General features: G+C 55.4%; 1 protein-coding gene across 1 annotated transcript; it reads left to right on the top strand.

Annotated features, from left to right (window-relative positions):
• Window positions 1-1,439: 1,439 nt before the first annotated feature.
• Insyn1 (inhibitory synaptic factor 1) lies at window positions 1,440-13,394 on the top strand. Its single transcript, XM_048423882.3, has 3 exons — window positions 1,440-2,534; window positions 2,954-3,678; window positions 12,541-13,394. The coding sequence occupies exons 2-3, from the start codon at window positions 3,523-3,525 to the stop codon at window positions 13,258-13,260; spliced, it is 876 nt and encodes a 291-aa protein (XP_048279839.1). The 5' UTR covers window positions 1,440-2,534; window positions 2,954-3,522; the 3' UTR covers window positions 13,261-13,394.
• Window positions 13,395-13,776: the final 382 nt, after the last annotated feature.

Below are 13,776 nucleotides of genomic sequence, written 5' to 3' on the forward strand. Positions count from 1 at the left end.
CGTGACTTCTGCACAGCTACCCTTCTCTGAGGATGAGCCAAAACCACGACCACAAGCCCAGCATTGTCCAGCCCCAGCCCTTCTAAGAACAGAGATCTATTTTCCTTCTCTGCATGGCCTAAACTTCTGCTCTTCATGCCGGACCACCCAGACACACACAACCATTTACTCAGCCTCTCCTGTGATCTAGGGGCACAGGACTCCCCCCCTGCCTCTCTAAGTTCAGGTTGAAGGAAATCAGATGATTTCACCAAGCAGTGTCCCTTCCCCCACATCTCTGCTGCTACTCTGGCTTCCCACAGTTCAAGCGCAGCAAGAACCTCCTAATTGGACAGCTGGTTGTGGCCTCCTCAAGCCCACCATTGACTATCAGGAGTGTGGGAGTTCGCCTAGGAAAGCACATAAGACCCGGCTCCCCGCAATCCCCAGCACAGGCCCCCTCTGCCACAGGATAAATTCCAAGCTTCTAACTATGGCCTCCTGTCTCCCGGTTCAGTCTTTCTCTGTCCCACTTCATGCAGTCTTCCCAATGGCATCAACAGGGCCACTTTGAAACTTGTTCTCCCCTCCTTCTGCTCCTGAGCCCTTTTTTCCACCCACCTTTCCCCTTGGGTAGCTGATCCCCCCCCCCATTCCCCCAGGTCACAGTCACCCAGACTCCCACTTCTCTGTTAAGATTCAGCTCAAGGATAGCTTTCCTGGGAAAACTCTTCAGGGGTGGGGGACGAGTGGCTGGCCTGTGCTTCTTCCTTGGCACCCCTTACCTGCTACTACCAAAGCTTCTAGAACTTGCCTGTGTTCTGCATGCACTACCCTTCGGTTTGCTCAAGAATGCCCTCTTGGGTTACTTTTCTTCCTCAACAGAGCTAGCAGGGATCAAGGCCCACTGAAGGCCCTGAAAGAAACAACAACAACAAAACCAGCGAAACAAAACAAACAAACAAAAAACTGTTGAGAACTTGGATGAAGAACAAGGGGAACCGAACCACCTAAAACACCCCGGTATTCACCAACCCCTTCCTCTCAACCAGAGTGTGGCACACAAATAGGTATTCAGTAAAGGTTGGTTGGATTCTATTTACTGAACTGACACAAGATTTGGGGCAGCTTGCGGTGAGGTATGATGGCAGAGAAGGGAAAGAGACTGAAGTGGAAGCCCGGAGCTCACCGCAGTGGGGGGCAGGAGGACCAAGGGATTGTGTGAAAGGGAGGAGAAGGAACTTGGAGTCAAGTCCCGGGCTCCGTGCGCCCCAGGCAGCGGGCGGCAGCCGGTCTAGCCCTCCTCCAGCCCCGCCAGCGCCCAGTCCTTCCGGCACCCTGGGGTGGCGAGACCCCCCGGCTCGCGCGCTCGGCTCCGGGCGCTGGGAGGCGTGTGTGTCGCTTTAAAAGTTCCCTCCCGGCGCGCGGGGCCGGCCCCTTCCCTGCCAGCGCCGAAGCGAGCGGAGCCGTGCGAGCCCGGCGGCCTTTGAGGGAGCCAGCGCCCGCCCGGGCGGCCAGTCCGGCGGGGCGCGGCGGCGCTCGGGGGAAACCGGCCAGGCCGGCGGAGCCGGGAGGGTAGCGCAGGGCAGGGAGAAGCAGCCCGGGAGAGAGGCCCGAGCCGCCCCGGTGCCTCCTTTGCCCCATCGGCAGCCACCGGGCGCTCGGGGCCGCGAGGCGCGGAGCCGTGAGCGAGCGCGCAGGAGGCGGTGGAGCCTAGCGGAGGCTGCGCGCCCCGTGTGCCCGGCCGGGCCCGCCGCGCCTCCTCCATCGCCTCCCTGGCGCCTCGCTCACCCCCTCTGCTCTCCTTTGCTTCTTCTGCTCAGCCACGCCGTGCCGAGGTCCCTAGACCTCGTGCGCTCATCTCCGCTGTGCTGGACACCGGTCCCCCATACCACTGCCGCCGCCCCTCCCCCGGGACTCGAAAGAATCCGGACTTTCCTCATCGTGGATCGAGCCGACTGCCGGGCTAGGCTAAGCGGATTCTCCGGCCGCTCCGGACGCCGCCCGGGCCGGAGCACTGACATTCTGGGTCCCGACTGAGTGCACCTCGGACGCCTGTCAATACCAGCTCGAAAAGGGCAAGGCAAACTAGGGGCAGGACAGACCCCGGAGGGGCCCCAGACCCGCCGAACTGGACTGGACAGAGAGAATCGAGAACCCTGCGGAGCCCGGGGAATGCCGGGTGTGGGCTGAGGGGATCCCGGCGCCCTCCCCAGCCCTCCGACTTTGGCTCTGTCGCCCGGACCCGACCGGCGTCCCCTCGGCCCGGGTCACCTGTGGCCTCGGGGCCCCCGAGCCCACCGGACCCTTGCAACCCGGAGCCTGGCGGGCGTGGTGGGAGATTTTTCCTGCCCTCTTCCCCGGAGTGCAGAGGCCCCGCCCCCTCCCACCGCCCAGATGTCTCCGGTCACCGCTCGGAGGACCTTCCTGAGGCCAGGAGCCGAAGGGTCCAGAGAGAGAAGTCCGCCCTAGGGGAGCCTTGGGGGCCCCCCAACCTCGTCTTGGGGCTCGGCCCCCGACGCTGCTTGGAGGAAAGACCGGTGCCCCCATCCTCTGTAAGTCGGAGAGTCCAGCTTCCGAGGGAAGGCGGGGCTGGGGGAGGAAGAGTCCGCTGGTAAGGAGGGCACCCTGTGGGCATTGAAAGAAGGATGGAGGACTGGAGAGGCCCTGTGCTGAACCAGTCTGGCCAAGCTTGGTTGGTGGCTGGGGGGTTGGGGGTAGGAACGATCATAGCTAGAGTGCCCCAGAGGAGGCTGAGGACTTATGCCTCTAAATCAGGGGCTCCTCCGCTCTCTCTATAGAAGAGGGGTGTGCTGAAAACCATCTGCCTCCACCATCCCTCCCCACAAACAAAAATAAATAAATAAATCTCCAGCGAGGAAGGAGGGTGCAGGCAAGGGAGAAGAGGGAGGCAACAGCAGCAGGCTGGTGCAGCAGCCTGGGAGGGCTGACGCCAGGCTCGCTCTTTCTGCAGGGGGCTGCCCTCCTCCAATCCAAGTCCCTCTCCAGCGCTGTTCACATCTGGAGCCCCCTCCACATCTGGAAGAACCTGACCACCGTCCCTCTGCAGGTTCGGCTGCATCTAGAGACCTCTGCCTTTGTAACTGCCCAGGAGTTGTGAGGGGATTGCTGCCTTCCCCCATCCCAAGGGCATCTCTTACCCTAGTCCTTGCAGAATCATCCCCCTGCCTCCACACCCAGATTCAGGCAAAGATCAGCTTTGTACACCACAGGCTCTTCAAGTCCTGGAAGCTGTTCTTGGGCCCTAAGGTCCCTCCCCTTGCCCTCTTGTGTCCTCACCTTGACCCCCCGCCCCCCCCCGTCAGACTCTGTCTCCCTCTGGGTGCTCCATCCCCCACCCAGAGGCAGAGTAGGTCGAGTGGCAGGCTGCAGGAGCTGGGTGAGGGCCGCCCAAGGCCAGGGTAGGCTGGGGGGCCGTTAAAATGTGGAGCTCTGCCCGGCCGAGGGGGGCTCCGTGGAGGCAGGCAAAGCGTGTGCCCCGCTGGGGCGAGTATGGGCAGGCTTGCGGCCACGTGGTGAAGGATGAACATTCGGGGTGCCCCGGACCTCGGGCAGCCCAGTGACGACCCCAACAGCGGTGGAGAGAGAGAGCGGATTCGACAGCGCATGAAGATGGTCATCGGGCAACTTGAAGGCATCCTGAGGGAACTCAAAGAAGTGGCTAAGGAGCTGAGGGAGGTGAGTGAGAGGCAGCAAGGTGGGGAGAATGGGGGGCACACAGACCCTAGCCCTGCTTGACTGGGCTCAGCATCAAAACATTTATGTGTGCTTGAGTGTGCAATGCTATGTGCACATGGCATGTTCCACAGAGGCCCACCCTTCTCATTCTTCTTTCCTCAAGTCTGTTTTGCTAAAAATTACTGTCCCTAGAGCTGGTGGGGCCTTCGTGTGGTGGTGACTGTTTGAGCAGGTGCCAGTGCTCTATCGTTAGCACTCAGGGTGTCCAATGAGGACTAAATCTGCCCCACTCCACTCTTAGTGGGACACATTCTTCAAAAACCAGAGCTGTCCTTTGACCCCACTATTTACCTCCCAGACTCTGAGCAAGGGCTCTAGGAGCGTGTGGATGGCTCACCTTAACCAATCCCCACCGTTTGAGATCCAGTATTCCTTCCAGGATCACACAGATACTCCGAACCTTAATTTCCAAAAGGGGAGGGGGTTAAAACCAGTTGTGGCCTCCCTGTCCTAGGGTAAGGATGTGACTGGAAAGTGTGGGTGGGGATCAGAGGTCCTGGACGTTAAAGAAGAGATCTTTTATGCATATGTGCCCCCCCCACCCCACAGGCATGCTTCTGGATGGTTTTTGCAAAGACCAAAAAGTCACCGAGAAGCCCCCTCTGGCTTTCTAATCGAAGCCCAGTTTAATTACTGCTTCCCACATTGCTGGAGTAATGAGGTACACATGTCTTCCACCCTGCCCCCTGGGCTGTGTTCAAGTCCAAAATGCATGACCAGCGTTCTGAGCCGCTGGCCTGAATTTGCCCGCTGGGTCCCATTTCAACAGCCAGGTGGGCTTTAGACAACTTTCAACTCCTTGTAACCAGGGCCCCTGCAGAGATGGAAGCAGAATGGATCATTCTGAGTTATGAACCCAAAATTCCCCACCAGCTGCGTATCGGGGGAGAGGGCTTTGGAAGGCTGTGGAGATGGAGCAGGCTGTAAGCAATGTGGCTTTCCAACCTGACCTGATTCAAGACTCGGAGAGGGGTTCCTTCTTTGAAGGGAGGCTGTGAGTTGGAGGGTGACAGAGATGCCAGGCCTGTTAGAGTAGACCTTGGGCGTCCAAGGTCTGCCTCATGAGACCTGCCAGGAGGTCCTGCCTCCAGATGTAGGGATGGCGGGTGCCTCAGGCAGGCAGAGGTAGAGGTGGTGGTGCTCCTGCCCGTAAGCTGGGCTGTTATGGTCTAGACTCCATAATACAATTTGGAAGCCAAAGGCCACAGGTCCCTGAACAACCCTGCCTCTGACTTCATGAGTCCAAAGGATTAGGTTGTCCTCTCCTACCCTGTCTTATTCTGGATCCTCTGTGGTTTAATCGGGGCCTTGAGAACTATCCAAAATCTTGGTCTCAGGCAGGGTCATGGGACCCCAACCAGAGCTGGTATTGTCTATAATCCTGGAAGTCAGCCTTGGTATAACTCCTAGTGGGGTAGGCCCTTGCCTCTTCTCCCTCAGCATAATCATCCAGAACTTGAAGGGATCTCACAGTTAGTCCAGGCAAACTCTGTCCACTTCCTGTGGAAGAAACTGGGGTCCAGAGAGGAATAGGGGCTTGCCCAAGGCTGCACAACCCACCCATGACAGAATTGAGCCTGGATCTCAAGATTCCCAGTGCCTATTTGAAGCTTCAGCAGGTGGGCTATTGTGTAATCTCAGCATTTTGACAGAAGCTTCCAAAGATGCTTGATGCTTGTGATGTGATGCCCAAGAGCCAGGGTTAATTTGTGGAGCTTTTTAAATGCCCCCCATCTTCCATTTTCTACACACTGATTCCCGCGCCTCTCACCCCAGAGCTCCAGGTGACAGTCTGTACACAGGAGAGGTCTGAACCAGGATAAAGTGATGAGTCCCCTCCCCCACATCTGTAGGCCATGTGTCTCCACCCAAGACTTTGGCAGGTTGCTATGGAAACCAGAGTCTACCCCGTATGCCACTGCCTGCCCGCTGCCAATGGTACCCAGCTGGGTGGGGGGTTGAGCCTCAGAGCTCCCTAGTCCCCCAGAAAGTAGATGTGTACATAGAGTGATAGGCAAAGAGGAAGGGAGACCCAAGCAGAAGAGCTGTCATAACCAACTTTCTCTGGGCTGGGGTTTGTTGGGGACAGGAGTATCTGTGGATATCAGGTCCTGGCTTCAAACTTGTAATGTAGCTCTAGGTCCTTCAGGAGGACATAAAGCTGATCTGTCTGGCTCCAATCAGGCCCTTTGTGGTGTTTCGCCATCAGGGCTACAGGTAGGCCCATGATAAAGTGAACAAGCCCCTATTCCCTCATCATACCCAACTCCCTGGGCCGCACCTGCTCATTTCCGCCAGCTCAGACCAAATTCTGGAGTATGGAGACTAGAGTTACACACAGGGTTGGCGGGGATACTGCACAGGAACCTTGTTGAAGGAGCTAGGCAGCAAAGAGCAGGCTCTGCCATTCTCTGTCCTCTCTTCACCACCCTCCTGCCTGTACCTCCTCTTCCCTGCCTGACACACCTCTGATTCCAAACACACACACACACACACACACACACAGACACACACACACACACACACACACACACACACACACACACACACACACCTGAGCACAAAGCCTGAAACTAACCAGAAGAGGAAAGCCACCAAAGCCTGCTCCCTGAGTCTCCCTTTGCTCCTCTCTGAATGGGCTATGGATGAGGATGAGTCGTCCCTCCCAGTGATACTGCAAGGTTTTTGGAGGCTTCCCATGAAGGAGGAGGGCCAATACCTTCTCACACTTCCAGAGGATTTGGAGTTCCCTCTCCCCATCCTCCCAACCCACGCTGAAGCTCCCTGGGTCGGGGGTGGGGACAAAGTGAGGTAAGGAATGCAAACATACTGTGAAAGCTGAAGCTGAACTGCCCAGGGATGTGACATGATAGTCAGACATTAATTAGCCCTCATTTCTCCCAGGCTCCCCAATACCCCAGGATGCCAGGCCAATCACAGCGGGCTCCCTAAGCTCCCCAGATTCCATGGATCTCAGTTAGAGACATAGACTATCCCAGGGGAAAGGAGCACATGTCAGACAGCCAGAGATTTCTGGTTCAGTCCTTAGTACAGCTGCCTCCTGAGCTGTGCGAACTTCGGAAAGTTACTTTGCTTCTCTGTGCTTCTGTTGGCTCATCTGTAAGAGGAAGATACCAACTCATTCTATGCTCCCTTATATGCACAAAGCCAGCTCCATATCCGTTTTGTTTTTGCTTTGCAGTGTTAGGTATCAAGCCTAGGTCCTAATACATGTGAGGCAGATGTTCTCCCATGGAGCTAGGGCTCTGCCACCCACGGGGTATTGTTACTTCCCTGCACAGTCTTGTTTTCTAGAGTCACATAAACTTTTTTAGTCAAAAGCAGGGAGATCAGGGCCAGGTCCTGGCTGCCTGGTAGAAACCTCTAATAGGTCCCCTGCAGAAAAGTAGTTCCATCCCCTGCCCAGAGAGTACTGCAGGGATGGAGGTAGTACTAAGGGGCTCTTCTACAGTGGTTTTAAAGCCCAGATGCACAGAAATGAGGGACGAGGTCCGCAGGCATCTAGGGGGAAGAGCATTGCAGGTGGCTGGAGCTGTGCCACCAGGGTCGGGAGGAGGAAATGTACGGGATCATCAGGAAGCCAGTAGAAAGTAGAGCAGAGGGGGACAGAGGTGTAGGGGTGGGGCAAGGGAGAGTGTCCCATGGAGCCTGTGCATCCGAGTGTGGAACTCGTGTTTGCTGTCAGCGAGAAGCCCACACATTTTTAATGCATCTTGGTTACATTTCTGGGCGAGACTGCCTTCCTACCGTTCCCACTGCTGCCCACAGACTCAGAGCTCCCTCAGGCATGGTGAAGGGTCCTCATCTTTGGCCCATCAGATTTTGAGCTCTCTTTGAACATGTACTTGTTTCTTCCTGACCCATGGGGGTTCAGAAGTGATCCTTTATTGACCACCTGTACCCCCAGATCATCAGTGAGTCTTGAGTAGAATCTAACTTAAGGATGCTGTCATCCCTATATCCCCAAAACCTCAGGAGAACGGGGTAGGCACAGCCTGTCCTCAGTCTGAGGTGGCGGTGGAGGGTCCTGCAACCTGGTTTGCATAGAAAGCAGGCTCTGTGGCAGCCTGTTTCCCAGCTGTCCATCAGTCAGGTTCCATGTGTAAAGATGGCAGGGAAAGCCACAGACCTTGCTGGTGAGAGCTAAGTAAGTGTGGCCTACCAGAAAGCAGCTGGGGCAGGAAAAACTTGGGACCACAGGGCTGTGCCAAAGTGGGTCAGCTCGGTACCCGCAGCTCAATACAACTTGGGTGGATTTTTTTTATTATTATTATTATTTTCAGGCCTTCCTTTCCTCCCTTTTCCCTTTGCCTTCTCCTCCTCTGGACAGATCCACAGAGGCTCCCTAGCCAATTAGGCCAAACTGCAGGATGAGAGCCATGAATCATGGTCAGCTCACTCCCCATCTCCCCAATGCCACAGCCCCCCAGGAAGATAATAAACAATGTAATCACAGAATTAAAAAATAATCAGTGGTCATAAATAATGCAGGATCCCCAGTTATGTAACCAGCTGCCCAGGGAGTTGGGAAAGAGGGAAGGAAGGAGTGGGGACACTGGGTCTGGGACTCTGGGTCCCTCAGCACTGGCTGTTGGGCCTCAGGGGATGTGCACCCACTCATGCACACACACACATGCACATATATGCACACATGTGCTCATGCATGTACGCACACACTTGACACAAGCATGTATGCATGCATTCATCTGAAGGGAGTTCAGCCAGTACTGATGTCCAGGTCTATAACAAAGAGGCCTCCCAGTCTTCTTTCAGGTGATCTATAGCTGTGTTTATAGAGTGGGCCAGTATCTGTGTCAAGCCACGGGCACAATAGTAGGTGAAACAGACCAAGCCTTGCCCTCTCTTAGGGTCTAGTAGGGAGGCGGACATCAACCACATCACAACATACACGCATAGAAGTATAGCTGTGACCAACACCGCCCTCAGCTGGGTTCTTCCAGGAAGTGAGGATGGATGGTGGGAGGGAGGGCACACCAGGTGAGCCCAGTGGCAGCTGGAGCTCCAGCTCTGTAAAATGTGCAGAGATGAGGGGGAGGCCACTTGCTGGAGGGGAAAGGGGGTGGCGCTTGGAAGGCTCAGAAGTTTGAGGAACAGGGAAGGGTTGGAGGCAGAGGGGTGATGTGGTCCTGATGCTGATGAGGAAATCTACTGCAGAGCCTGGAGGCGGCGCTGGTGGGAAGTCCCTGTTGGTGGGCAAGGCTGAGAGCAAGACAGAGGCTGGGGATACTCTTGGAACAGGAGCTAGGTTCTTCTCAGTCTTGTCCTCCCTCCCAGGCACCCACTCTTGGCCCCTCTGAAACAGATTAGTCTTGTTTATAAGACGCCAGACCCAGGAGTCAGGACTCCACTTCTGACTTTAACTCAGCTCTTTTCAGGTGCTTGGCCTCAGTTTCCCTGTCAGCAAGCGCAATAGCACAGGTAGTGTCTCTCTAGACCCCCCCCCCAGGCTTAGAGATTTTTCTGGTTCTTTCTCCTTTCTCCCCCTCTTTTCTTCTGTGTATATAATTATTTCTCTGCACTCCAAGACAATCCCAAATTACATGTAGGCAAAATGATTATTAAATCTCGGAGAGAAATCACAGATTTCAAGTCAGCCAGAGCAGAGAGGCAGGTAGCACGGGCCTGTACCATACTTGCTCTGCACATTGACCTGTGAAACAAGACACTAGGGAAGGATTAGCGGGTTTATGAGCTGATCATGGCCCTACACAGAAGCTGGATACTGTGGGCACATGGCTTCTCTTTCTCACTCTCACTTCCGTCATTTATCAAGTCACTGGGAAACCAGATCTGCCTGTGAGCCTCACAGCCTTAGGCCTCATGGACCCCTTCTAGTTCTGTTCTGAATGAACACACCCACACTTCAGGCAAAATGGGCAGTATTGGCACATGGGGCCATGGAAGGCACACCTACCATATCCTGGCATCATTTTGAACAGGTATCGAAAGCTGCCCATCAGTGTGGCATTCCTTAGGTGAAAACCTGTCTCCCTTCTGCTCTTGGGCCTGGTGTGTGCTCACGCTCACTGGTGCGAGACAGATGCTGCTCTTCTCATGGTTCTGCATGCTTTCCCGGGGGCAGTAGGTTCAGTCCTCACCGCGGCTCTCAAGCATGTTAGAATTCTCTGATGAAGAAGCAGAGGCTAAAAGCAGAGTAACTTGGTTAAGGTTACACAGCTCAAAAGTAGTACAGTCAGGGTTGGAGTCCAGTGTCAGCTTCGGAACCCAGGTACGGACAGGTTTGGCTGTCCTGACACTGTAGTTTAAAATATGGTGATAGCTCATCCATCGTCATCTCCCTGAGCAAGGAGAGGGATGTCAGAATTAGAGCCACAGCTGGGGAGTGGATTATCACCTGCCTTCAGTTCCACTGCCAGGAGGGGCCAGACATCAGACCTAAAGACCCCCTCCTTCTCTCTTCCTCCACATCCCCTGCAGAACCAAAAGAGGATGCTAATGAAGAAGGGAAGGGACCCAATGAGAAAGCCTGTAGAACAGGCTAGCCCGGGCTTCCTCACTGAAAGGAACACGTCTGGACTCCCAAGCTTCTAGGCTCCTGTTGGGCATACCTGGGATATCCCTGCTATCTATCCCTCAGGCCTGGGGCCCCGACGGTGCTCATTCCTACTGAGCTTCAAGAAGCCAGAAATCTCTGCTCAGCCTGGCCTCTGCTGACACTGTGAGATCTCAACTCCAGCTTCCTCCTGGCGCCCCTAGCCTGGGGCTGCAACAGCTGAGGACAGCTCTCACCCATCTTAGGTTGCCCCAGCACCCAGGCCACCAGGCCAGTGCCTTTGAAAACAAGACACATCAAGGAACATGATGACCTCATGAGTGTAGACTAGAAAGCCTGATAGGTCGTAGGTCATCCGAGGTGTGAAATGTCACTGTGACCCCCGGGCTCCTGAGTCCTCCCACCATCCCTACTGCTGCCCGCAAAGCCCTAATGATTTTGGCCAGGCACTCAGTGACAAATGATTTTGAGTTCCGGCAATCTTATGTGACTTGCCCAAAGTCTGTCTGTCCCCCGTGTGTCCTGACTCCTCCAATTTGCTGCAGACCTCAGCAGAGAATTTCTTCTGTCCCTGACTTAGGGCAGCCACCACCTAAACACTTTCCCATGCTGACTCTTACAGACACAGATTCCTTGAGTCTCCCTTAGAAGTAAACTAATTCACCCACTCAGAGGTAGAGACACAGACCTTAAGAGGGATAGGGACAGGTCACTTGCAGCTAGAGCCCAGCTCCCACTGGCCCACATGCTGCAGGCAGTGTCTTTCTCTTTTACCTCAGGGCGCTTGCCACCTACCCCGCCCCATACATGGAACAACAGCTCATGCTAACAGTTCCCAGGAATGAGTATCAGGTTAAGGCTTGATTAGTTACCTTATTAACTGACCGCCCTGAGCCCAGGCAGATAATGCCAGCCAAATGCAGGGAGCTGGATACAGTTCCTGATGTCTTTGTCTCCGAGTTTCTGTGGCCCAGACACTTGTTCCCCCCACTGGTTTTTATTGTTTATGTTTGAGTCTTGGCCTGACTCCGCTCGCTTTATCCTCATGTTCTGCCCTCCACCTAGGCCTTTGCCTAGTCTGCCTCCCTCTCTTGTGGCGTTCTACCCCAATATATGTGCACACGACAGCACAGGCAAGTGTATATCTGCAGGCAGAGCTGCCTGCTCAGAGGCCAAGGGCTTCCCTTTGGGTCACTGGGAGGCGGGCAGGCAGAGCAGGGTACAGTGACCTCCACAGATGAGCTGCCTGCCCCATGAGTGGCTTTAACAATCATCCCTGGGCCAGGGCGGATGGTCTCTTTATTGCTTCCCAAAGAATTCTGGCTTTTTTTTCCTTTTCCCAACAAGCTGAGATTGCTCTCCATTCATCAGTGGGCAGGGAAGGCAAGGCAGGCAGGCGGGGGTTCCAGAGCTTGAGGGTAGCCAGGGAGGGTGACTCAGCCAGTGCGGCACACCTGTTGTTCCAGTCCCCAGGATTGGAAAGAGATTCCTGAGTGAGTCACCAACTGATGGGTCTGGAAGGCTTTAGTGAAGCTGGGCAGGGTCTTCTTTCTGACTAGCCTGTCATTTCTCTCCTGACTTCAGGTCCAGCTACCACATTATAGAGTCAACAGCTGGGAGGTCCCCCCGCCCCCAGGCTTGCTGGAGTCCCTCCACCCTTCTATCTGACCCCCTCTCAATCAGTACAAGTTGAAGCCCTGTTCACAACACTGTCCTCACTCCAAACGGCAGCTGTATTGAGAGAGAAGAATGTGTGAATGAACAGGGTGCCTGGTGGAAGGCGGTGCCCCTCCCTCCAGGGGACAGCACAAGCTGTCCATCCTCGTCCAACTTGGCCTTGTGTGTTTGAGACTGAGTCTCTCACTGGCCTGGAACTTGCCAAGTAGGCTTGGCTGGCTGGCCAGAAAGCCCCAGGGATCCTCCTGTCTCCACTTCCCTGGGGCTAGGGTTATAAGCATGCACCACCATGTCCTGCTTTTTTTTTTTTTTTTAAGATTGGTTCTAGGAATCAAACCCAAGTCCTCATGCTTATAAAGCAAGCTCTTTACCAACCGAGCTATCTTCTCAGCCCTAATGTGGGCTCTTAACAGTGCAAACAAACCTGTGATTTCAGTTCAGCCACCATCTTCCAGAGTCACCTGCCAGGAGGTCTCCAGGGCAGGGCAGAGGCACAGGCACACCCAGCCCCAGCCCCAGCCCCAGCCCCAGCCCCAGCCCCTCTCACCTCCTCTCCCTTCCCTGGCCAGGTGGTGAGTCAGATCGACAAGCTCACCTCTGACTTTGACTTTGACCTGGAGCCAGACGACTGGACCACGGCCACTGTGAGCAGCACCTCCAGCAGTGACAAGGCGGGTGTGGGCGGCCCCTTTGACATGGGCCACCTGGACTTCATGACAGCTGATATCCTCTCAGACAGCTGGGAGTTCTGTTCCTTCCTGGACGTCTCCACCCCATCGGACTCTGTGGATGGCCCTGAGGCGCCGCGGCCAGGCGCAGGCCCTGACTACCAGCTCATGAACGGTGGTTTGCCCATCCCCAACGGGCCACGAGTGGAGACGCCAGATTCCTCCAGTGAAGAGGCCTTCAGTGCTGGCCCTGCAAAGGGTCAGGTACCCCAGCGGACCCCAGGGACGAGGGAAAGGGTACGATTCAGTGACAAAGTGCTCTACCACGCTCTGTGCTGTGATGATGAAGAGGGGGACGGGGAGGAGGAGGTAGAGGAGGAGGCAGGCCTGACCCCAGAGCTACCCCATGTGGAGCCACACACAGGCCCCCTCAAGCCCTCCCCAGCCCCCCACAAAACCAGGCGCTCTCCGTTGACTACCCGACGCTTGGGCCCCACGTTGGCTCCAGAACAGACCCGGAGGGTCACAAGGAACAGCAGCACCCAGACAGTATCAGACAAGAGCACGCAGACCGTGCTGCCCTATACGGCCACCAAGCAGAAAGCCAAGGGCAAGAACTAGGGGCTGGGGAGGGGGGAATGCATAGAGCTATAAATATATATATATTTAAACAAACAGTCATAATAAAATTCATAAATACTAAGGATCCGGGCCCACAGGCCCCAAAGCCTTCAAGAAAGCTCATCCTAAAACAATCAGATGTCCAAAGTTTACCCTCTCCTTCATATGGCAGGGTTCCTAAAGGGAGCTGAACCCTGCCATGCCACTGCAAGTCCCCAGCACCACAGAGGTCTGTGACTGCTGGCCTGGGCCATGTCCTAGAGACAAGCTAAGGCAGGGATATAAGAACTTAAAACCCAGGGTTGGCATCACCGTGACTGGACCCAAAAGGACTCCATCCTCCTGCTCAGGCAGAGCTCCATAGAGAGGCAGCCCCACCTCACACCCCTCCCCCACCCTGCATTTTAGGATTGCCCCAAACACTGAGAGGGATACCATGCCCTGGGGGAGGCTGGCAGCCACAGAGCAAATTTGAGAACCCAATCCTCTCTGATTCAGCTCCCAGTCTCAGCTCTG

The sequence above is a fragment of the Myodes glareolus genome, chromosome 4 (genome assembly GCF_982192425.1).
Source record: "Myodes glareolus chromosome 4, mMyoGla1.1, whole genome shotgun sequence".
Lineage (NCBI taxonomy): Eukaryota > Metazoa > Chordata > Mammalia > Rodentia > Cricetidae > Myodes > Myodes glareolus.